This window comes from Falco naumanni, chromosome 3, assembly GCF_017639655.2.
Source record: "Falco naumanni isolate bFalNau1 chromosome 3, bFalNau1.pat, whole genome shotgun sequence".
Taxonomy (NCBI): domain Eukaryota; kingdom Metazoa; phylum Chordata; class Aves; order Falconiformes; family Falconidae; genus Falco; species Falco naumanni.
The window spans coordinates 95,085,175-95,109,333 of record NC_054056.1 but is presented as its reverse complement, the minus strand read 5'-3'; the positions used below and the strand labels follow the sequence as shown (position 1 = coordinate 95,109,333).

Below are 24,159 nucleotides of genomic sequence, written 5' to 3'. Positions count from 1 at the left end.
GCTGTTACAAAATTTAGAAGCTTTCAGGCACAAACTTACAGAAAATCACAAACTTCCAAATATGAGGTTCACATCAACAGCACTAAAATAACTCTAAGAAAAACCAACTAAAAAGTACTAATCAAGTTTTTAATTTAGATCTCTTGCTGTTTGATTAACTTGCAAGAATTTTTTTGTATGAAAATTGTTCTAAAAAAGCAATTCATCACAGACAAAATAATTGCATTGTTTCAGACATTGATGCTAAGTGGCATTTTCTCCACTTTAACAACTGTACTTGATTGAGGCATCAAGCTTTCTCTTTATTAGATATTTAATTTTTAACACTCACTGTGGTTGGGCTTAGAACAAGCATTAATTAAAACAATTATAATCAAATTGCCAGAAATACTTAACATACCTAGATTTCACACATGGGCACTTTGGTGACAGTCCAGTTCTTTTATGTGCACAGCTTCTATGGTGATTTGAACATCTAAATGCAGAACTTTTATGTCCTCAGAAAAAGTGCTGACAGTAACTGCTCAAATAAATTGAATTATTGATACCTGAATAGTTTATAGATTGAAGATACATTATGCATGGGTTACCTTTTTTGCATCCAAATGTTATGCTACAAATATGGGAAGAAATCTACAATGAAAGGAACCAGAAAACATTACAGTAGGAACAACAAATTACTTGCTACATAGTTACTCACTCAAAAGGTGTTTTTAGCTCTACTGCACTAATGTGTGGGCCCATTACACTTGAGACAACTCTTTTGATCGTTACTATGTATGAAGAGCATTCCCATACAGTAATAAATCAGAGCTTGCTGCATTTTCAGTGCTGCCCCTACACTCAGTATGATGTACAAAGCTTCAAAAACCACAGTAACTATACAGATGTTTCTTCTCATTTTAGTACTTGTCCCTCATTTTAGTACTTGTCCATTTATATTTTCTGCTGTCCAAGCAAGTCCCCCAAATTAGCTTCCTCTTGACACTGACAATTAGAATTTATCAGTTCTTTCACAGAGTATTTCCTTAGAAGTGCTCATTACCACATTTGTAATTTATCCTAACTAGGTTTTCCCTTATGTGATTCTCAATGTATGTATATATTCTTATATTCAACATATGTCAATGTGTGCTTATGTATCCATCAAGAGACTCTCTGATAGGAATGCAACTTTGCAGCTTTCCAGTATGTTAGACGCCTTCGTCACTCTGTGGGTATGAGGACTGCAGTAGAACATGAATTAACACACTGAGTTCATATTTGCTTAACTTTACTCAAAGAAGAGAAGGCTGTTGGTAATTACTGATAATCTGAAAGTAAAACTTCAATGTATTTACATATTTACTTTCACAGTGGAGTGATACAGCTTATATTTAGGAACATAAAACTAGTTTTTTAAAATAATGTATTCATTGAGAGAATTTGAAGAGAAAGATGTTTTATGAACTGAGAAAATGATACTAAAGATTATTTTTTTTTTTAAATAGTAAAAGTATTACTAAACTTTGCCTTTGACACATTAAAAATGAAACTTAAAATACAAGGAAAAGCTTGAAGGATGATAACAAAAATTCCTGTGTTAAGAACTGTAGGCATAAAGTTGTAAATAATATACACCTCATTTGTTTAAAAGCAAGGAAAATGACCCCTTGACCTAAGGAGTAAACATAAGGACAGTTTTAATATTGCTTGAATTTCACTTCCAAATTTGGGGGAAATTTTCGAGACACATAAACCCTAAACTACTTGTTACTCAAGGAAGAACCCACAAGCAGGGTGGAGCCTGAGAATGGATATCAACATATAATAAAATTAAAAGCTTGTCAATGTTTATATCTGTAGTTACTAGGCTTTTGGGACACTACAGGCTCCCATTTAGGGCTAGCTGGTGACCTACAATGAAATCCTTTATTTCAGTAGCAGTAGAAGTCAGCCAATCTATGTACTAATGCTGTAAGATGTCTTTCAATGGGCAGTTGATTTCAAACTGTAACCAAGGCATTTGTGTGTTCTGTATCTGCTCTGAGCAACAATCACCAACAGGATCCAGGTACAAAAATTCAGTTCACATTATCAGCAAATAGACAGAAGGACTTTTGTTTCCTCTGCAGGGAAGGCTGCTACATGATGGTGAAAGAATTATTTTGAACAAAGAACTCCTCAGGTGTTTTGAGAAGTGAAGCAAAAATTAGTAATTTTTTTTCATTCTTCTTCAAACACAGAACCATTATTGTAGGTTCAAAAAGAATTTCTTTACTGGTTGTTACTGTTTTTTCTAATCTAGTTGGCTCTAACTATCCTCTGAATAAATATCTTATTTGTATTCTTATTTGCTCCTGAAACATCTTGCTATCTTTTGCACAATCAGAAAAACTTATCACTATAAATATTTTTCTTCTCAAGGCTGGAGACTGCATTCTTTTACTTGGAAAAGCTCTTCTCTGCAGAGACTTGCAATGCAGTTTATGCAGAATTCACTGCCTTACGTTCTTCCAGGATTCATCTGTTGAAACATAGCTCAGATTACAAGTGTTTCATAAAATGATACAGTGCAGATGAGATATGGGTGTAGGGCTGAATCTTAAGCATTAATATCTCACTCAATAATTTATATTACAACAATGATAAGTGAGATTTTTTAAGGTTAAATGGTCTTGTCAATACACGTGTCGCTGTTCATAAAGTCAGGTTCAGTAGGTTACTTGTACTCAGCAGGTTACAGCAGGTTCAACATACACTAAAAGTACCTGGGAAGAAAACTAGAAATTATAGTCTATATTCAATGAACTTCCTTTACTGTAATGCCCATTCAACTTTGGTCAATAGAAAGAAAAAAAACCCCAAACATCCTGCTTTTCATTGAATTGTATTTAGTGTTATGGTAATTTAAATGGTGTTTTGTAAAGTGCTGTGTATTTTTTCTAAAATCAATATAAAGATACTATATTGCTTTTATCAATAAGCACATAAAAGCATTTTAAGGGGTACGTGAAGATGCTGATGTGCTTCCACACAGAACTGCTGATGATAGATAGGCAAGATTATAAGGGCCAAAGTGTTCATGACAGCAGAATGAATGCTTTAAATGATTTGAAGGCTAAGTACAAGCAAACTAAAAAGCAAATCCAGAACTACTAGTGCCTCTCCTTCTGCTGTCTTGTGCTAAGATTAAATCCAGCAGGGATGAGATATAGTAGGGATTCTGTTCTAATGTTTTTAATCCCAATGAAATGAATGTGTATTGTACATGAAGAGAGCTATTTTAAAATCTTGTCAAAATTACTTTTGCATACTTTTTAAAATACATAATATGTTCTAACCCTTTCTGACAGTAGCTGGCATAGAACACACATAACACCAGAAAAAAAATAAACTGAAGTTTGTAAACTGCTTTATCATTATTTTCTTAAAAGCCTTCCCTGTTGACTGAAAAAACACGCTCTGTTATAAAAATGAAATTTATTGAGTCTAAGTAGGATAAAATCAAAGCCACCAGAAGTGATAGCTTTTAGGAATATTTTTTTCCAAGAGATGTTCCAACTTTTTGTGAAAAAGAAAAGAATTGTTTAGTAAATAGACGTAATTTAAGCATTTTATCACCAAGAAATTAAATTAGCCTATCCAAAGTACCACAGCAGTGAGAAACAGCAACTGCAGATATATTAAAAATAGATGATGATGCAATGGACTGTCCCTTATAAAGTTCCCTCTGTTTTAGCAAATACAATCTAATACAATCTTGCGTACAGATGTACATTAAGCAAGATCTTCCAATGTTGGATTTCTACCTATCACCAGCTTATCCAAAGATGAAGTCAATTGACCTTATGGGACCAATACCAGAGAAGCTACACAGAAAGGTGTTGTGGAGAAAGAGAAAATCTCTTTCAATCAGAAACATGGCCAAGCCAGACAGCATATGTCTTTCAATGAACTATAAATAAATACATCATGAGATCAAGAAAGGTCCATGGATTTCACAAAATCATAGAATCACAGAATCATAGAATGATTTGGGTTGGAAAGGACCTTTAAGGTCAAGTCCACTGTTTTGAATAAAAGTAAATTAAAGAGGAACCAAAGGGAATTCTTGCTCTTATTAAAAGTTTCTGGAGTTTAGTTCGCAGGTCCAATATTTTGAATAAGCATTAATTTTATGGAAAGGATCACTGAGAGTACCCAACATATGTTAGCAAACAAACATGATGTGCTAGAGTAATTACATGGCAGAAGGAAAAAGAGCAAAGTGAAGTGTCATGTTAAATAAAACCTGAAACACAAAATGAAAGAACTGGGGTAAGTAAGATAGAAAGAAAACAACGAGAAACAAATGGCTTCGTGCAAAGAAAGTATATATTTAATTCAAGATTGTGATGAGTTTGCAAATTAATAGAAGAACTTTAAATGAGAGAAGGATGTGGATGGTAAGACAAGGCAAGGATAAATCAAAGGACTTGCAAACATAGTTATAGCAGCACAAACGTAGGCAAGAAATAAATATTTAAAAACCAAAAGAACATCAAACTTTCCCACCCACACAGCCAGCCTGAATTAAAATGCATCTACTGTGTAGAATTGTCAGCAGAAATCCAAAAGTTAAAAGATCCTAAAGGAACTAAAGATACATCAAAAAAAGCTCAGGTAAGGGAAGTAGACTCATTCACTGAACTGTAAAGACCATAACAATTCAAGTTGACAAAAGAGGAGTTTATGAAATCATAAAATTGTAAATCTAGGTGTTTCACAAGAATCCCACTGTTGTTCAAGCACCTGGTAAAACTTCTGTAAAACTTGGTACCTTATCCCAGGACAATAAAAAGATTTCAGTTTCAAAATGGCATCATACCGGGCTCTCTAAATGTATACCATCAAACCCCCTTTTATCCTTCTTTTATTACATTCCAAAGTTAGGTTGATATATTTCTAATTTAACTGACAACAGGAATATGAAAATCCTTCCCTTTGGAAGGACAGGCGATCTGAAAGCCTCAGTGACTATGAAGCACATACAGAAAGCTAACCATCCTAAGACTGAAAGTACCAGTAAGTAGAAACAAGGGACTTCTAAGGATCACTGCCTTTCTGGTTCCAGCACCTCACACAACTCTGGCTACGTATCCTTCCTATCTTCTGACTGTATAAAGCAAACAGGGGAGTGGGAATATATCAAGTGATCCTAAATATCCTTCTAATTAAAGTATTAATCTGAAAACTGAGCCTAACACTGTTTGAAGGTAAACAATCTAAGGAAGATAAATATTTTAGTGGTCTTCCATCCACAACATTCATTCAGTTTCCAGTAAAATTGCTGGAGCCTTAGAGTAGCGCAAAACCTCTGAGGAGAGGTTAACAAAAATGTGAATGCTCATGCAGTAAAGAAAAAAATAATCGTTTGGGATACAATGAGTTTTACTGTGGAATATCTGCAAGGTTAGATTGTTCCAACATGAACAAGGACAACTTGTCCTTAAAAATGTCTGGTTTCTAAATACTCTAGCAAAAGACCTACAATGAACCACAGCCAATAAACATGCCAACAATAAGATTTGCCTTGGTAGTAGCACAAAGTCTGTACAACGTTAGTTAAAAAAGGGGCTTCTTCATAAAATTTACATGCTGTTTAACAAAAATAAAAAATCCATTATCCCATTTTCCCAGCAAGCACAAGACTTATGGCAAGGGAACAGCAGGGTTAAAAATTAAGTGGAGTGTAAGAGATAACCATAAAATATCTGGAAACACAGGGCTGACTATATGACAACACAGAAATGCATCTGAGCTCAGACTGGTACCAGTTTTGTAAGACAGGGCTGTATAAACTCAATAAATTAGGTACCTCGCTAAATGTTTGGATTTATCAATATTTGGCTGCACCCCATCTTACAATATCCAGGATTGCTTATTCTACCTCCTTTCCTAAATCTTATCTCCAGGCTTAGCTGTATTCCTTTGGCTCCTGTTTCCTATATACCCTTCCTTAGCCTGCCAGCAGCATGTAGTATACCTCGTATAAAATTTGCGCATATGCTGCCGGGTGGCTGCGTGGCAGGAGTATGTTTTGACTAACCAGCTGATCATGGTCTTACAACTGCTGCATAGACCAGGCAGCATATACTGCTCCACCTTTGCTGAGTAAGGTACACAAATCACTGTATATGTACACTTTAGCTAGACCTGACGCAGGGGAACCAGACACTGTCTAACACAGACTACTCTGAGTGGATTAAAAATCTCAGAGGAGCAGCAGGATAACAGAGTACACACTGAGCTGTGCAGCCTGATCTGCACTGGTACCAGTAGCCATCAGTACTGGTTAAAAGGTGGCATGGCCGCATCCTAAATATATTCTCTGCTGCAGGCAGCAACAGAACATGATTCTCTGATTTTTTTGTTTTCGGCTATGATTACAGTATTACCTTTTCTCTTAGAATAGGAGGTTAAATAATCTTTCACATGACAATTTTTTATCTCAAACACTCATTTAATTCCCAATTCCAATACTTCTTAGTAAATCAGATTATCTGTTAAGATATCTCCTGCCCTGCCTTAAACGTTTAGGTTTCAGATTCTTGTCAGTGGTATTATTCTACCATGAAGTTTTAAATGATATATCAACCCTAAACTTCTGTAAAAAAAAAACCAAAACACCCAAACCAAAATAAACCAAACTCTTATTCACATTTAATAAAAAAATACTTTTCTGCTATTTTTATCATTTTATAAAAGCAACAAGGAAATACACACTGATTTTTTTCCCGTTAGTAATTTTTGTGGTTAAATATGCATTACCCATAATACACATGCTGTGTCTGTTGGAAAAATACACACTTAGGTTTCACTTATTTTTCACCAGAAAAACATTACAAAAATCATAATAATATATTATAAATAAGAAAGATCTCTACTGACTGTAGAAGAGTAAATTTAGCAATACCTGAAACAACACCAATTCCATCATCACAGTCATAATCAGAGACTTCACTGTCGCTGATTCTTTTGGACCCTGACAAAAAAAAAAAAGTAAAAATAAATAAATAAATAAATAAATAATCAGAAATGTATAATTTATCTTACTGTAAGTTAAAACTATCCTCAGCCAATAATACATAAATAACGTAAGCATTTCATACTAGACAACGAAGCATTAATATAAGCATATAAGGAAAATTATTAATGCTATATTATTGCAAATATATTAGTGTACCAACTATTTTCAGTTAAATGTTTAATGTAATATTCAATGAAATGCTGAAAAATTGCTTCTATAAAATATTTTAATGTACTTCATATCTATGTGTACTCATTTCATATAGAAACTGGCATCACACTCTTCACCTTCCACTTTCTCATATACAAGGCAGCATCCCTCCCCAAAGTCTTTGAACACCAGAAAAAATAACAATAGTAATAATATTCAATGGATTAACATTTTCTTTAATGTATTAGTAAGCATTATCAGAATAGGCAGCTTCACGCACACAATGCGTCCTGAAAAAACAAAATCTCTCTGTGATACTTTAGAGGAAGCAAACTATCAAATGCTCTGCAAGAGTACACCTATCCAAATAGCTAGAGCTTCATTGCAAAAGCAGATTCCACATCCACAATTAGAGCCAAAACAAACGTAGGTCACGTAAGACAAATACATATGTCAGTTTGTGTTTAGTTTAATTTGACTTCTGTCTTCTGTGGCATCTTTTAAACAGCATTTGATTGCTGACATAAGGATTAAGCATTGGCTTGTGAATGATAATATTCATTTACTTGTTTTAAATGTGAAAACGCGTGTTCTTCAGCAAGATGGTATGTCTGTTCTCATTCTCTGGCCATCTAAAAGTGGGTAACTAGAAGGAAGAAGCTTTAATCCAATTGTCACCAAACCTTCTATCACGTGCAAGATTTTTTTTATTCCTATCACAGGATGATTTATTCTGAAAACACACACACAAAAAAATACCACTAAAAACTGGGAGTAAACCTAAAGATGCTCAGGACAAAGCAGGATTAGTGTTCTATCTGGGTGACTGGCCCAGAGGGATCCCTACCCTGCTTTCCCAACAGAAAACTGGGAGAAGAAGTGCTAAGAGGAATTTTGACAAAAATAAAGTTTTCAATTAAAAAAAAAAATAGAAATTATTAGAATCATAAGAACTGCTGTCATTTGTCAGACTGTCTAACATTTGTCTACCCACCAGGGGATAGTGCAAGGTCCTTCTTTAATGGAAAGAGTGTGCTTACAAGATCTGTATGGAAATGTTTTCTGTGTTGCACCCTTCTAGTTTTCAGCAGGCAGAGGTCCTGGCAACTAAGACTTCTAAGCCATGCTGTTTACTGTAAGTAATTAATCAACCTATTCTCCACAAATTCATTTCTTTTGGAATCACAGCATTCTCTTGGCCTCAATAATATGCCATGTCAGTAAGTTCTGCAGTTTAATTTTGTATTGTCTTAAATAGAAATAAAGTGAAGTCTGTTACATTCTTTCAGACAATACCCTCCGAGCTTTTGTATTCTGAGAAACTTGAATCAGCATTCTGTATTCTTCCAAATTCATCTCTTTCTGAGGTGAAATATCATTGTTTAGCTCCTTTGCATATGCAAACCATCTGGTATTCCTGATCGATTCTGCTTATTTGTTTGTACATTTTCTAGTTCTTCTGTGCCTTTTACGAGAAGCCAGAATGATTGCAGCAATCAAGATGAGCGCGTATAAACTTATAAACTTGACTGCAGACTATCTCTTTGGGGATAAAAATTGCAGTGTTAAAAATTATTCAACTAGAAAATGGTATCAATGTGCTATGTGTTAATTCTTAGAAAACAGAATCTAGCCTACCATTGTATTATGCAGTTCCAGTAGAGCAATGTTAATCATTATTATTTAATTGCAGTAAAGTGTGGGACTTTCCTCACTAATAGGAAATTAAAATCAGTACAAGGAAAGCCATGCTTTGGTTTCATACACTCTGCAATTCTTACATGGTAGAATTATTAGTTCAATTTATTGAAAAAATTTAGAAATAGCCATGCTACAATGCAGAGGGGTGGGGTGGGGTAGGGAGAAAGGTTACTCTGAATTCAAGGAATGACAAGTAAACTCTTTCTGTAAAACAAGAAATAGCAAGGAAGTGATGACAATTAGCACTTGATAAAACCTAGAACATGAGGGCAGGAGTGAAAGAAAAGGTTTCAGCCTCCTAATAGACTTAGAATCAGGTTTCTAGCAGCAATTAAGTCTGACAAGGACAATATTCAATCTGATTATTTTCTTAATTATAGTATCACAGAGGCCCATTGAAAATATCTCTTGCTTCCCAAAGAACAAGCATCCGTTCTACCTGTGATGTTGTTCCTGCTGCCATTTTCAGCAGAGCCTTCTACTGGTGTGGTGATGTACATATCAGTGAGCAAGGAGGATTAAGTCTCCATTCTCCTTAGCCGCTAATTCAAAATCAGGTCATTAAATAAGAAAGACAATATTTGTGACCAAACACTAAGCAAGAGAACCCTACTATTCTGGCTGGGATCTAAAAGGCAGAAACCCCTAAAAGGGAGCGCAGAGCAATGCGATTCTGGCATCTGGTAACCCTGGTACTTAGTCGGCAGTGGGACTGTGGCTGCTATGCAGAGATGCCAATAGCATCACTCAGGCTGTATCAGAGAGCGAGGATTGTGGAACAGGAAGATGAAATCAACAACAGTTTGCTGATGCTTATCACATAGATGTTTGGAAGAGTTTGTATCATGAAAGACGTAAGAGGGTTTAATCAACTGTGATTTGAATAAATGTCATTTACTCATCATCTAATTCATCCTTATGAATGAATCTAATTAATTACAACCGAGGTTGCTTTTTATTTATGTTTATATTTACAGCTAAGTGCATCTGCTTTAACATATTTTTAGAATATTATAGTCCCTATTCTGGAGAAAAGATTTGCATCTTTGAGGATTAAAATAGCCAGCTGTTGTCACGGTAGGCCCTAAAGTTCCCAGTTTTGCAGCTAAAGTTAAATGTTGTAGTAGTCACAGGATACATCCAGCAGAAAAGAGAGACTAAGAAGTTTCAGTGGTCTACAGGTATAAAAGACAGGGGTCTCTCTCCATCTCTATCCCCTCAAACTGCATCGACCTTTTCCAGAATCTCCTGATACCTCAACTTCACCAGGATCTAGGAACCCCTTTCTCTTTTTATACACAGACTTCAGTCTTCACTCCCATCCAAGCTGCAGGGAAGAGCTGGGGCATGGGGGAAATGAACAGGTCAGGATTGAGACCCGCTCTAAGGATGGTAGTAGAGAAAGAGTAGAGTAAAGAGAAAAAACAGATTTCAGGGCTCTCTCCAACTGACTTTGCTACTGCAACGAGGAGTCTCTTGTATAGCTGATATACGTTAAATATGTCTCATCTGTAAGATGAGGCATGAATCCCTTCAAGATCAGATCATGTGTTCTATCTCCTCAAGCAGATGCTACATTAATCCAACTCTAACAGACTTAAACCAACTAAAAAAATAATCATGTTTAATGAATATTTAACTTTTACTTATAAATGTAAATTTAAATGCTGGTTAAGAAGTCAAAGCAAATTTAAACCAGAATTAATTACTTAGTTTTATCTTTAGAAATCAATGTTTTCAGGAAGGATGGAGGAAGGAAAGCACACCAATTAAATATGTAATGTCAAGAAGTACTGTCTGTAATATGTAACTTCTGCAAAGGAATCAGATTATATCTATTTTAAATGCCATTAACTTCAGAAATGGCACAAACTAGAAAATGCACAAGTCAAAATCCTTTACTGAACTGAGAATTTGAAATACCGGTATAATTCCTGACAGCTTAGTTTAATATTGCTTATATTTTTTGCAAGAGTAATTTAATCTGCTACATATTAATTTCAGACAGTAAGTTTCTTCTTAACATACTGACAATGCAAATTTGAAGATTTAGGCTTCAGTCCCACCTTAGCCATATCTTTTCAAAATACCACTTCATTATCTAAGTAATTTGAACCACTGATCACGAAACAGAGAAAGAACAATTCATACTTTATCTGGGAAATGTGACAATGAAGTCTCTCAAAAATTTTTCCAAATGAATATTGTTAATGAAACTGTTACTTGGTATTTTAATGAATATCTTAAAGTGTTTTACAAATATGCTATAAAATATGGCACTTATTTTAAGAGCAAGATTAAATCCATTCTAAACTCCATTCAAGATTCAGTAAGAAGTTTAAGCATGTAACATCCAGGACACTGGGTGCATCAAATAAATACATTGGTGCCAATGGTTTGCATATAATTAACTTTTTCTTTGATGGATTTTAAACATGAGGAATGGCATCAATTAAGTCTCGCTGCCATTGCACTAGCATATAGCTTATTAATGAAATATTCTTAGGGACATTATCACCATCTTATCTGATAACTGGGTGGTAACAGACGGTAAATATGGCCTTCCACCAGGATTAATGGTTATTACAGCTACAGAGGGAAGGCAAAATAGACCCCATGCTAATGCAAAATAGAACCCATTAGCTAGTTAAGTCACATTAAAAAAATGCCTTAATTAAGCATAACTCCAGACCCAGGGAAATGAAAAGATATATTCTTATTCACTTTAACAGGTTTTGGTTTAATAGCCTTAAACTATCAATGAAACTGTTTTCCAGGGACAGTTTATTTTCGTGAAAGTGGAGAATCCCCCCATCAAAACCTGACAACTCTCACTATCCTCTTTCCCTCCTGCACCCACCTACTCCTTCCTTACCACTGCTGCACAAGCCACCACCCCACTCTGCAGGAGCATGTACACACTAGAACTGGAAGTTTACAGCACTTACACTGTAGCTTTCATTGCAGGGCTGGGCAAAACCACCACCACCTAAAAAGTATCTGGCCCATTATTTTCCATTTCCATTTAAAGAGTACTTTCTGTTTAAATTTTTACTATTTTCTTGTTTTTCGTGTTTATATTCTTACTTTCTGTTAGGCAGAAAAGAATTTAAAATACAGTAGTTTCTTTATGCAAAAAGCTTTCGATTTTTCATCTTCATGGCTAACAATAATGTAAAGAAAAATATGAGATGCTTTATTCCATTTTATGAATCAAATACTTTTTGGGGAGGGGGTTAAATTTTCATGGGTTGCAGTGCTGGTGGCCATGGAAAGCTTTAACAACTTCTAAATAAAAATAATGTGGAAATAATTGAAGAAATTTTTAAAGCATCTTCTTTGGATGTCCCATGCCTGTCAGTGTTTAAGAGGCATTTGGACAATGCCTGTAACAACATGCTTTAACTTTTGGTCAGCCTTGAAGTGGTCAGGCAGTTGGACTAGATGATCATTGTAGGTCCCTTCCCACTGCAGTAAATCTAATCTATTCTAACTTTGACAGAATTGCACTTCTCTCCCTAACAACGTTCTAAATAACTGGAACTCTTCCAAATTAATGAAACTATATGCAATCATAAATATTTTCTTGCAAAGCAACCAAAATCTGTGGAGAGTTCTGAACTATCTTCTGATTTCTGCATGACAACTGAAGTTGGCACAGAGTTGTGCTCCACTCTATTATTAATATACAGGGGAAACAATGCAAGATATAATATCTCCTGCACTTCATCTATTGCCCATTGATATTTCTGGTACAGGCCTCAAAAGAAGACTAAAGCCTATAGACCAACCAATATAGTTATCAGAACGGACTAGGACAGGAGATAGAATGAGAAATAAAATTAAGGTGTGTCAGCTTAGATACAGAACGAAATGCCAGATTTATGGCTCAGGAATTCTCTCATTTTCTTGTGAGACAAAAAAAAAAAAAAAAAAAAAGGGAAAAAAGAAAGCAGACTGGGCTCCTGAGCTGGGGATCCTGCTCCTTACAATGCAGGGAGTTTTTACAAGGTTTTGTGGACTCCTTGGGGGAACAAGGGGTAGTGAAGCATGCTTAGGAGCTCCTTCCCTGAAGCTCACGGAAGGCCTTCACAACCACTTAAAGTAACTTAGTACTGCCTGTAATTGTTCCATGTTCAAAACTGACATATAAGCAACTCTAAAATCAGTCTCACAACTGTCTTAAGAATTTGTTCTCATATTCATCCAGTCTGTGCCTAAGGGTTCTTAGCATGAGCTTATTTCTCACGCAGTCCTGCTGCCTCCATGTCAATCTGTCACTTTATCCTTCTGCACATAATAGTGGGGTTTTAAAGTTTTTAACCAATTTCATCTAAATTGACAGATGGATATAAATATGAAATTTAATTCTGTTCCCACAGATCTTTGAAAATGGTTGCTGGATAGAAGAAAGAAATACAAATCAGAATCCCTTAATGCAAAAGAAACATTATCAAGCTAAAATCTGTGGCTAATCCACAGGTGCACAAGTCCATAGTCACCACAGCAAATGTGAAGATACCATAAATCATAAGAAGACCGTGGCATTATTTTAGGAGAGAATGGAATAGTAGAAACATGGGAGACTAAAGGGAAATGTAATGGAAACTGGGTTTTAGTAGTACTATACTCAAGAAACATCCTGTGGGGTTTTGTTTCTCTCCACCATGGTATTGGATCTATTTTCTTAACAATGTGTGTTTCAGTTTTTAAACATAACTAAAAGGTAATTAGATGAACCAATTCTCAAAGTGATTCCCCTAATTAAAACTGCAGGAACTACAAAAAGTGCCACATGAAATGCACTACAAAATTTAAACTTGTAAAAACTGTACATTATTGATTTATTTATGGCAAACTTCTTAGATACAGCAACTGAATTTGTAACTGGGGATTTAAATCAATAAGAAACTGTATAAATACGAATCAGTATAAATATTGATTCTGATAAGTACTTCACTTACCCCATTTCTGTATTCTATAAATAGTTACACTAGTTCTCAAATAGCCGTAACACAACAGTGTTCACTTTAAAACAGCTTAAGCAAAATAGCATTCCTACTATAGTTAGTAAAGCTCACTACAGTTTACCTACCAAAGTTCTACCTAAAATAAAGGCAGCAAAGCAAGTATAGTGTTACAGTACTGCTCCAATATCAATACTGAGATGTTAAGAATACAGAAAGAAAGCCAACAAAAGACAGACTCATGACTCAAAAGCAGACAAGAAAAGCCAAGGAACATTTAAGCAATTTAGCATCTGCACAATAGGTAGAAAAAGCACACCAATAAAATATCAAATTAAATTTTGCATGTCTATGGAAGCAATAAGCATTTCTGACATGCTGAAAATTTACCTGAATTATATGAATATAAGCCTTTATCTGGAAAACAAATATTGAAATGAAGTAGTGTCAGGAAAAAATACATGAATCAATACATGTAACAGGGATGGTTAGAACCTTAAACTTCATTATAATTGCTGCTGGAGGTTGAACAATTTGATATTGTAGGCCTCATTCATTCAAAACAATAAAACTCAAGCAGCTAGGAGAAATTAAACCACAAAAATACCAGTCACTTCTGGATCAACACTTATACTCAGTAGTCACAGAGGACTAGTAGAGCTATTACAGTAATTTCCAATTCTGAAATACAACTGCACATTTACTATAAGCAAGTGTTTAGCATCTTAAGACCAAAATGTGTATTCAGCTAAGCATACAACATGAGCCGCTAACCTTAGAGTTATTGCACACTGCTGTTGGCACCTCAGAAGGAAGGTATTAGCAGCACTTTCCTGAGCTGTAGCTATGAATCCTACTTTAAATTTAACAGACTCAGAAGTGACGTTCCAGTCAATCTTCTGTCTCCAGCTAGGTCCTGATTCGGTAAATATGTACATGCGTAAATACCTTATCTACATATCATTGCTACTAGTGAATTTAAGAGTCCTGATGTGAGCGCAATGATTAAATACTCGCAATATCTCATTTACTGTTTGCATTCCTTGAGTTTGGCTGGTTAATGTATTTTAGCTTTCCAACCACACCAGGTTTTCTAAACTTGACAATATAACAGTATGCAAATATCTGGACAATTATGAACATATGAATTTTCACTCTGCATCTGCAGATTTTGTAAATGTGACTTCCATAAGGTAATAAGAAACCAGGAAGTCAGAATAACATGAATAGTTTCTTGCCATTAGCAGGACATTGTAAATGTTTTTAATTTTTATCGCTGAGCAGCTCACAGACACAGTCTTAAATATTTAAGCAACAGTCCATGACTAAATGATGGACCTCAGATGAAAAGATATGTCAGTTTTAGGGGAAAAATGAAAATTTTAATTTCTTGATAACTGGTGCTGTTAGAATCCAATGGATGACTGGGTACCTTCTGGCAAGTTGAACTTTTTTCTGACAGCCAGGTACTAACTATTTTAACTTGTAGACCATTTCACTAAATCATCTATTACTTACAATTTCTAACTCTCTATATTTTCAAATTCTTTATATTTGCAAATTGAGTTTCTTGATAAGCATAATTCATTGTTATGGCCCAGCTCCGGCATTCCATTAGGCTATAATTTCAAAATGAATAATGGGGGGTGGGGTGGTGGGGTGGGGGTGTTCAGCATCATTTACAAACTTTAGATGTGAACTGTGCTGCATAACTTTACTAATATTTGTATTCTTTGGTACTAATATTTTCCAGTTATGAATTTAATGAAAAATTAACTCTTCTCTGGCTACAAAATTATGACAAATGGAGTAAGGGGAAGTTTTCTAGTATACTCCAGAAACATCAGAAAGTAATCAAAGGTTCAAGAGTGCCATTCAAAAAAATATTTACAAAATACTCAATTAACACAGTCAAGAAATTATTTATATTATTAAAACTGATAGACTCTGAATTTAACTTCTGGAAAGATCTGCAAATGGGTAGAGCTTCTTGAAGAGCACAAAAATCTAAAAATACTGATATTATAATGGGAGTGAAGACTAAAGAAGCCATGTTTGTTTCTCTATGGTTACAACACAGAAAGGAAAAAGTCAGATTAGTATTAAACCCATCTGAAAACTTCATCAGAATGATTGTACTTTATGCAATAGCTTATTATGCTTTAACAATTGAAAAAAAAAAAATACACACTACCTTTAGCCAAAACAGGAAGCTACTGTATGGACCTAGATCCTAGATCTTTTAGAATCTTTTTAAAGGTCACCTGACTTGCTATGTATCAAATACCTAGCAAGGTTAGTTTACCCTACCCACCGAGTTATTTCAACAAAGAACATTGCTCTTCTGTCATCATTACGTGACAGAAGACTAGTCTAATAACATGATTCTGTCAAGTAACCTGAGCAACCATGTTATAAATAATCAATTTCCTTAAACTACTTCAAAACAGTATTTTAAGTATTTTTGTAGTTCAATTACAATTTAATAAAGTTTATTTAAAAATTTTCAAACAGCACAGAATTAGTAATTTATTTAAGTTTCTTTTCTTAGGGAAAAGAAAAATATTTTGATAGTTTAAGGCCTTTTCAGACACCCCTGTATCATGTTAAATACCTTTTAATTAAAGTATTTAATAAACCATAGATGTACAATAATATAATAAATAAATCATATATGTATAATAAATACAATACTGGTATATATACCCATATTCTATGAACAAACACATCAATGCATGCAAACAAAGATAACATGCCCAAGGCCTATGCTCCATGAAAGAAAGAGAAAAATTAAGGAAGAAGCATGAAAGAGAAAAATAAGTGTTATTTTTTCTCTCTAGGGTAAAATTCTTATAATAACACCCATCATTCATAATCTGTGCCACTGACAATAAAATGCTCCATATTATAATTTGAAAAAAAAGTTACTGATGCATGTTTCCTTTCAGTACAATTTGCTTACCTACTAGTGAACAACATTATCGTAATTCACTCAAGTAAGATTCAGTGACATCGATTTAAAATTATCATACTGACTTACCATACTCACAACAAACTAAAAGGAAATTGCAGAGACAGCAAGATCCAGCAAGAGCGCAATGAGGTTCCACAGAAGTCAATAGCTTTCTTTGGAAGACTGAGGTTTGAAATGCAGGGGCTCAGATTTCACAGGGTAAAGTTTCAGATACATTGTAATTAATTATTATTAAACTTTAATGATTTTGGTACTACCAAGTGTATGTCTTAATGATCTACAATATAGACTTGAAAATTTTAACATGTAAATAATGGAAGAGAGGGCTTGAATTAACATTCAACTTATCTTTGATTTGATGGTACAACCACAAAACTTTCAAAAAAACACCCTTAGCAATGTACCCAGCAATGACAAGTCCATCTAAAAAAGTTTTTCAAAAATTAATAAGCAATGGGGTCCTTTATTTGTGAATTCAGTCCATCAATTTGTTTTTCCACTCAGATGTAATAATTTTTATCATGTTAATGTCTCAGCATTGACCCAGAAAATATGGTCTGACTCAGGAAAATGTACAAAGCTGACAAAAGATGACAAAAACTTTTCATGTGATTCAAAACAATTTGCTTATGCATTATATAATTTTTATTCCCATCTGAATAAATAAATAAAATTCAGAAAAGAAATGTTATATATAGTTTTTTGCACAGTATATGCAGATTTTTTTGTAGAACTATACTCAATTTTTGTTCCCAGAGTTTAAAAACACATTACTGCAATTTGTCTCCCTCCAGATTTTTGTTTTATGCCTTAAGAATCATGAAACTCAGTGAATGGGGTCATAGATGACTTAAATTCTAAAAGTAATGAATCTCGATTTCCCTTTAAAGGAAAGCTACTTCACAGTCTATTTATTTACAATTATTTTGATCTTGACTGATTTTTCTGGTGTTCTGTTCTTGAAAAAATACAATATGATCCACCATTTTGGACCTCTATATGGTGATTTCCAAACACTGCCATTTCTAAAACCTCTCAGACCTTGTTTTCAGTGGAGTTTATCTCACATAGTTTTACTATTTTTCATTACTGAGGATGCCCAAAATATAAAACTTCACATTTCTTTAAACCATATTGTGCATTCTCATGGCAATTAAAAGCTCTTCTTCCACTGCTGAACCTAACTATGCTGTAAATAGACCTGAAAATGTCTGGGTTTACTGTTATATTCACATTTTTTACCTTGTTTGGACACATAGCTGTTATATACATTATAGACCCACTCTCTGTGGTCTGCAGATCAATAATTCAGACAGCTTGGTTTTAAAGCTGCAAAATCTGACTTAGTAAACTAGTGTCAGTTACATTTTAATCCTAAATATCAGGAAATTCTTAAAACTCTTGAAGTATTAAAAAAATCTGCTTTAAAAAAAAAAACAACCCAGAGTCAATATAAAACTAAAAACAATTCTTCTTCAAAACACACAATAACCAAGTATATATATAACAGTACCAGCTGACACTGCACGAATGTACGGATTACATGGACATAACTGTAAAAGATTTGAATAAGAATTGTCAGATCCAATTTGATTTCTGTTGTCTCTGTATTCTGGGCTACATGGAAAGGAAGTAATTTTTTATTTGCAATCCCATGGTATAAACCCTGCTTGATTTCTGTATCAGTTTTCAATAAACAGTAATACTAACAAGAAATTCTGTCCCATTGATCGTAATAACTGTGAATACAACATTCAAACCACATTCAACGTTCAACATAATCTGCAGTAAGCCTCTTACTTAATGAGATGGAACAATAATATTGTGACTTTACCAACAATAATAATCCCCAAATATTTTTTAAAGTAATCCTTAATTTTCTGTTTACTATCTCTTTTCAGAGGCAATATCAAAAGAACTTGTTTGTCTGTAATTCTAGTTAAAGCCATCTGTAATTCTTAATGTATGGCTGATTTTATGTCAAATGTTAGAGAAAATGAAATTATTTTTAAAATTCACTTCTAAAGTTCAGCAAGATAAGTAAAACAGACCTACAAAGTATCTCACATTTCACATTAGAAAAAACTTAAAATATACTAATTGGATAAAGCCCAGCCAGCTTATGAAAATCTGAAATCTAATTAGCTGAATGACCTAGTAAATTACAATCCTAAATTCTATATTAGTTCCAGTTTCTAAGTAGATGTCTTTCAAAAAACACTAAGGAAAAAGCATGGTAATGATCCTCCATCACTAGGAAGTTCATGAATTGTATGGATCCTCTTGGACTGGGCAAGAGAAGGTGGACAGCTGGCTTAGATCAGTCTGTATGACAACATAATGCCCACTCAAAGACACTGAGAGATAATATATGTAGAAACTAAGCTACTCTCTTTGAAAGCTGGTTCCTAAAAAAATAGCATATGGGGCTCTGTGGGAAGCTTGCACTTTGCTACTGGCAAACTGTAAATATAGGAGTTCAGTCTGCAGGGCTGACAGTCCGCTCTTCTTCAGGAACGCTAAAATTCAGTGATATTAAAAAGAGAATAGAAGTAAATGGTAAGCGTAGGTGGTTCTTTTAAACTACCTTCAGAGAATAACATTTAAGTATTGTCTTCAAATATATATATATTTATAGGTACTATATATATTTATAGGTACTTGGTAGTCATGAAGATAATGTTTAGATGTGTAGATGTGTATTTACACAAACAACAAAACACCTCGTAATTCAAAATATCTCTCTAGTTATTTCTGACACTAACAATTTTTGGAGGCATGCAATAAAGTATTATATTCACTAATTCTGTACAGAGAGGCATCAGAGAAACGAGCAGAAAGTGGGAGGACTGAACTGCTCAAATTTTGCAACCCCAGAAATTGAAATCAGCCTATTGTGCAACAGCACAGTAAGTGTTCTAAGATGTGCTTTGAAAAAGACAAACTTGCAAGATATGCCTTCACTCTTGAGATTTTTTTTATACTGTCATCATGTGCCACTGGATAACATCTTCTGTTTCATCATATACAAGAGTTGTTATTGAAGGATGTGAAAAGCACTTCAGCGACAAGAAACTAAGATATTAAGTTTAACAAGATTATTTTGAAACCTAAAAAAAAAAAAAAGTAAAATAACCAGACTTCTATACGTTATTAATATATTATAAATACATTAATTACTGAAGGCAAAGAGTCATAAGACATGCTGTCTGCTCTTTACCAGTTCCCTGGTGATGATGTCTAGTTTGGGAAGAGCTTTTTGGAGGCCGTGTGGTACACTGTCTGTTTCAGGCTTAGCCAACTTATATTGCATTGCCTATGGCCTTGTCCAATTGAGTGCTGGGTATCTCCAATAGGATATTCCACCACCCCTCTGGCCACCAAGAAGTACTTTTATTTCCATTTCAGTGGTGTGAAACCAATTAAAAAACAACTTACTTTTAAATTGCTAAATGGATTCTGCTACCATTGCAGAACCCTGACCAGATGCTATATTTTCATTTGGATCTTTTTCCAGTCCCCAAAAAGGAGGGATTTTAATTCCAAGAGACCTTGTTCCATACATGTAAAACTACCTGTTTAACCTGAAAATTATTTATGACCCACAAGGGTTCAAGAAGTGCACATATTCCCAGAACACTAGAGAAAATCCTTCTTTATGAGATCCCAATGTCAATGCAAATTCAAATAGCATAGTTTATTGTAGAAGTATGTGAATTCTCCAGAAATCACAGTGAACATCTGATGTTGCTTATTTGGCTGAAGTTTCTAGAACCTCAAGTTATTCAAAGTACCACTCTATGAAGAGTCAGGCTAAATCATCTCCACTGAAAAGCAGGAATTCCATACCAAATCTTAGTGTTTCACCAAACCACAAGTTTTGATAAGTCCTTTCCTCTACATTTCCAGACAGGCCTATAAGATTTTTCAGTTGAGCACATCATTAGTATTAGTGTTAGTATTGGTGCTAATATTAATATTATTATGTATTAGAATTAGTATTAAAAAAACTTATTGACTTTCAACTTTTGAATAAGTATTATTGAACAAACCTTGAGTCAAGTACTGCTATAAACTTTTACAGAATAAAGCAGTTACTGTTTTATTCATTATTCATGGAAGTTATTTATGACACAGACAGGAATTATTATAAATAAGCAGGATTTGTTTGCAGGACTGAGTATTGCCTGAAAACCGGAATTTCCCTAACTTCACATATAAAACAGCTAAAATGTCCAGTTGGTCTGTAATTCTACATGAAAAATTAAACTTCCTAAAATGTTTACCAGATGGCAGAAAATATAGAAGGAAAATACTTTTAAAACCACATAAACAGTCATGGTACTTGAAAAGACTGAAGAGGACTGAATTGAAACAGAACTCCTTACCTGTTAACTACCAATTTTTTCCTCCTTTTGTGGATAAATATAATCTTACAGCTCAAAGGCTATGCACTGTAGCTCTCTGTTAATGTATCTATCTCAGTATATTATGATATGGAGCATTTTAATCGTTCTAACCATCCACTGCACAGACACAAAAAAACTGTCAACTACTTTAAATACTTATATACAAGGGGTCCTTTAGTAAAGAAAGCACATAGAACATTTATAATCTCCAAGCTTGTTTGTGTGGCTACACATGCGTATGTTTCTGTGAGTTTGTGTGTAACATATGCATACACACACTCACATAAATGACCCAATAAAACTCACAGAATCCTTAGAAATAGATTTTGGTTTGTTGCGGTTTTAGGTTTTTTTATATCACTGTTAACAGATATTATATAAAGTTAATTCAATTGATAGCTTTAAATTACTGTTAATTAAACTAGAGAAACAACGAAGTATTAAAGAAACAGATTTTTACCCTTTATTGTCTTATTCTTATGTATCCATCTTATTAGCATATTGTGTAAATTCTATTTTCAAAATGTCTACTGATAATATCAAACTACCATGGATCAAGTGTACCAAACTATAAAACCCAGAATTTTAATAGAAATTCCATTTGTGAATGTAACCACGTAAAATAGTATCAAAACAAGGCAACAGGCCATGATATTAATTTAGTTACATATGATGTTATATACAGGTCACTTTATTTTTAAGAACTATAAGCTGAAGAGAAAGGGCCTGCACATTTGCTTTTGGTTAAACAATGAAATGATAAACATAATATAGAAGATAGAACTTCAAGATAAAACCAGCACATTGCAAAAGATAAAGATAATCTGCCCAAGCTCAGGCTCTGAAGTGGGTAGTCTCATAAGAAAAAAATTGCCCGCTGCAGTGTTCAGTATTACCATTTGTAGCCCATCATACTCTCATCAGTAATCACAACTGACCTAATTCATAACAGCTACAATGAACAAACAAGTTCTGACAGCTTCCCATCTACAAGAATTTAATATACTTTACATATTAATTAAAACGAACTATACACCATGTGTAAAACTAACAACCTACTTTGTAACCTTCGTGTAGGACTCTCGCCATGGAGTTGTCTGCGTGGCAAATATGGTGAGGGATGGGGAAGTGGCAATGAAGAGACATCATGCGTCTGAAGTTTGTACCAGTGAGGTTCATCATCTAGTAATGCTGTCTCTAACTCAATAAGAATCTAAAAAAAAAAAGGGGGGGGGGGGGGGTGTAAAGTGGGGAAAATATTACATAACAGCATATTTTAAAATAGGTATGTCATAAATTTTATTCTATTATTCACCTGTTGTTAAGGACTTTGAAGTTTTATAAAAACCTTGCATTTAATATGAAAGGATATACCAAAAAATCTTTCACAAAACGTTTAGTATCTTATGACAACATTTACAGCATTCAAATATCTTGTAGCAAGTTAGTCAGCAACATTCCAACATTTTGGTAAAAAACACCTATAGATAATATGGATTTTAACGAACAATTCTAAAAGTAATTGAGTAACCATGTGCATATTGTTACTAAAACAGAACAAACACAGAAAGAATTTAATAAAAGTACTATGTAGTAAGTGATCACTGTTTACTACTAAGTGAAATAAGGACAATTATAAGAATTTAAAAGAGTTTTGCTTTGCTATATTTAATAATTTCTTTCAAAAATACTCTATCTAGAGATGAATATGTGAGCAGCTGTATTTCTATAGTAGCTACCAATAATTGTGTACCTCTCCTAAAAATTCACTTTCTTCCTCTCGAACTCGTGCTTGGTCCCAAAGAGTAATTTCTAACATTCGTTCTCTAAACTCCCTCCGATGAACTGGAGAGTAAATGAATGTCTGATTCCACTTAGGTTCCAATGTTTTCTTTACCGTTTTTGTTCTTCTTTTATTTTTATCACTGCAAAAAACAATTGCATATTAAAAATGTTCAAAAGATCATTATACTGTAATAAGCATATCATGGAAAGTAGAAAATCTTAAATCAGCAGAATGTTTTGTAGTATAATGGGCACTATAATCAATGTCAGGATTAGCCCTTTATTATGAAAGAAAGTTCAGAACATATTTTGAGGATAATTCATAGCTCCATATTAAAAACCAAAATTAGGTGATTTCCAGTGCATGTGCCAATTCAAATTACAAGAAGTTCCCTGAAAAACAGGTATGGTTTAATATGTTTGCTTCAGCAAAAGCATTTTCTAAAGCCAAATATACTTCTGTAAATGAGATTTCCATGAGGCGCAGTCTGACAGAGAACATGCATGCAGAAAATATTGGGCATAGCAAACCTCTGCATCTCAGATAAATGAGTCAGCTGGTTCAGTCAAGCTTCCAGTCCTACAGCGGCTGACTCCTAAACTGCAAGGCCAGAGGGAGCGGCTGACCCACAAGAAGGAATGGCCAGGGAGCTGCGGGCAGTGTGGGGCCTTCTCTGCAGGGTTTTCCTGACTATGGGCTCCACAGGTGGAAAACCAGGAGCCCTGAGAATGAGTTATATGTCTTTTCCCAGCAACGCTGGAAAAAGCTCAGAAAAGCTCCCCAAATCCTTTGGATTACCCCAAGAAACCACCCAGGCTTGAAGGTGGATCTCCATTACAAGGTTAGCCTTGTGTTTTGGAGGTATCTGCACAAGGCTGCTAGGGGACTCCTGGCTCTGGCTCCAGGGTGCTGTTGAAAGGAATGTGTTTTGCAGAATATTTCTGCTTGAAAAAATTAATATTTTCTGACGGAAACAAGTTTCACTGGAAAACACCCATGCCTCTTCTACTGAGAATACTGACAAGAGTTCTCATAACAATGCCTAATTTTAAACCTGCTGATTGCTGCATAATGCAGCTGTAGTACTAATTTATTGATATGACAATGCAGATACCGTCCGT

At 34.4% G+C, this 24,159-nt stretch overlaps 1 protein-coding gene across 50 annotated transcripts in view; it reads right to left on the bottom strand.

The window, feature by feature from the left end:
• RIMS2 (regulating synaptic membrane exocytosis 2) overlaps window positions 1–24,159 on the bottom strand; it is a 485,006-nt gene that overhangs the window by 179,146 nt on the left and 281,701 nt on the right. For 35 of the 50 annotated variants that reach the window (XM_040587603.1, XM_040587585.1, XM_040587587.1 and 32 more), the window contains 4 exons: window positions 23,006–23,177; window positions 22,312–22,465; window positions 14,260–14,286; window positions 6,938–7,006 (listed from right to left, as the gene is read on the bottom strand). In XM_040587603.1, the coding sequence (XP_040443537.1) occupies window positions 6,938–7,006; window positions 14,260–14,286; window positions 22,312–22,465; window positions 23,006–23,177 (422 nt within the window). The remainder of the gene's footprint in view (window positions 1–6,937; window positions 7,007–14,259; window positions 14,287–22,311; window positions 22,466–23,005; window positions 23,178–24,159) is intronic. The other 15 variants (XM_040587616.1, XM_040587617.1, XM_040587578.1 and 12 more) reach the window with 1 other exon arrangement.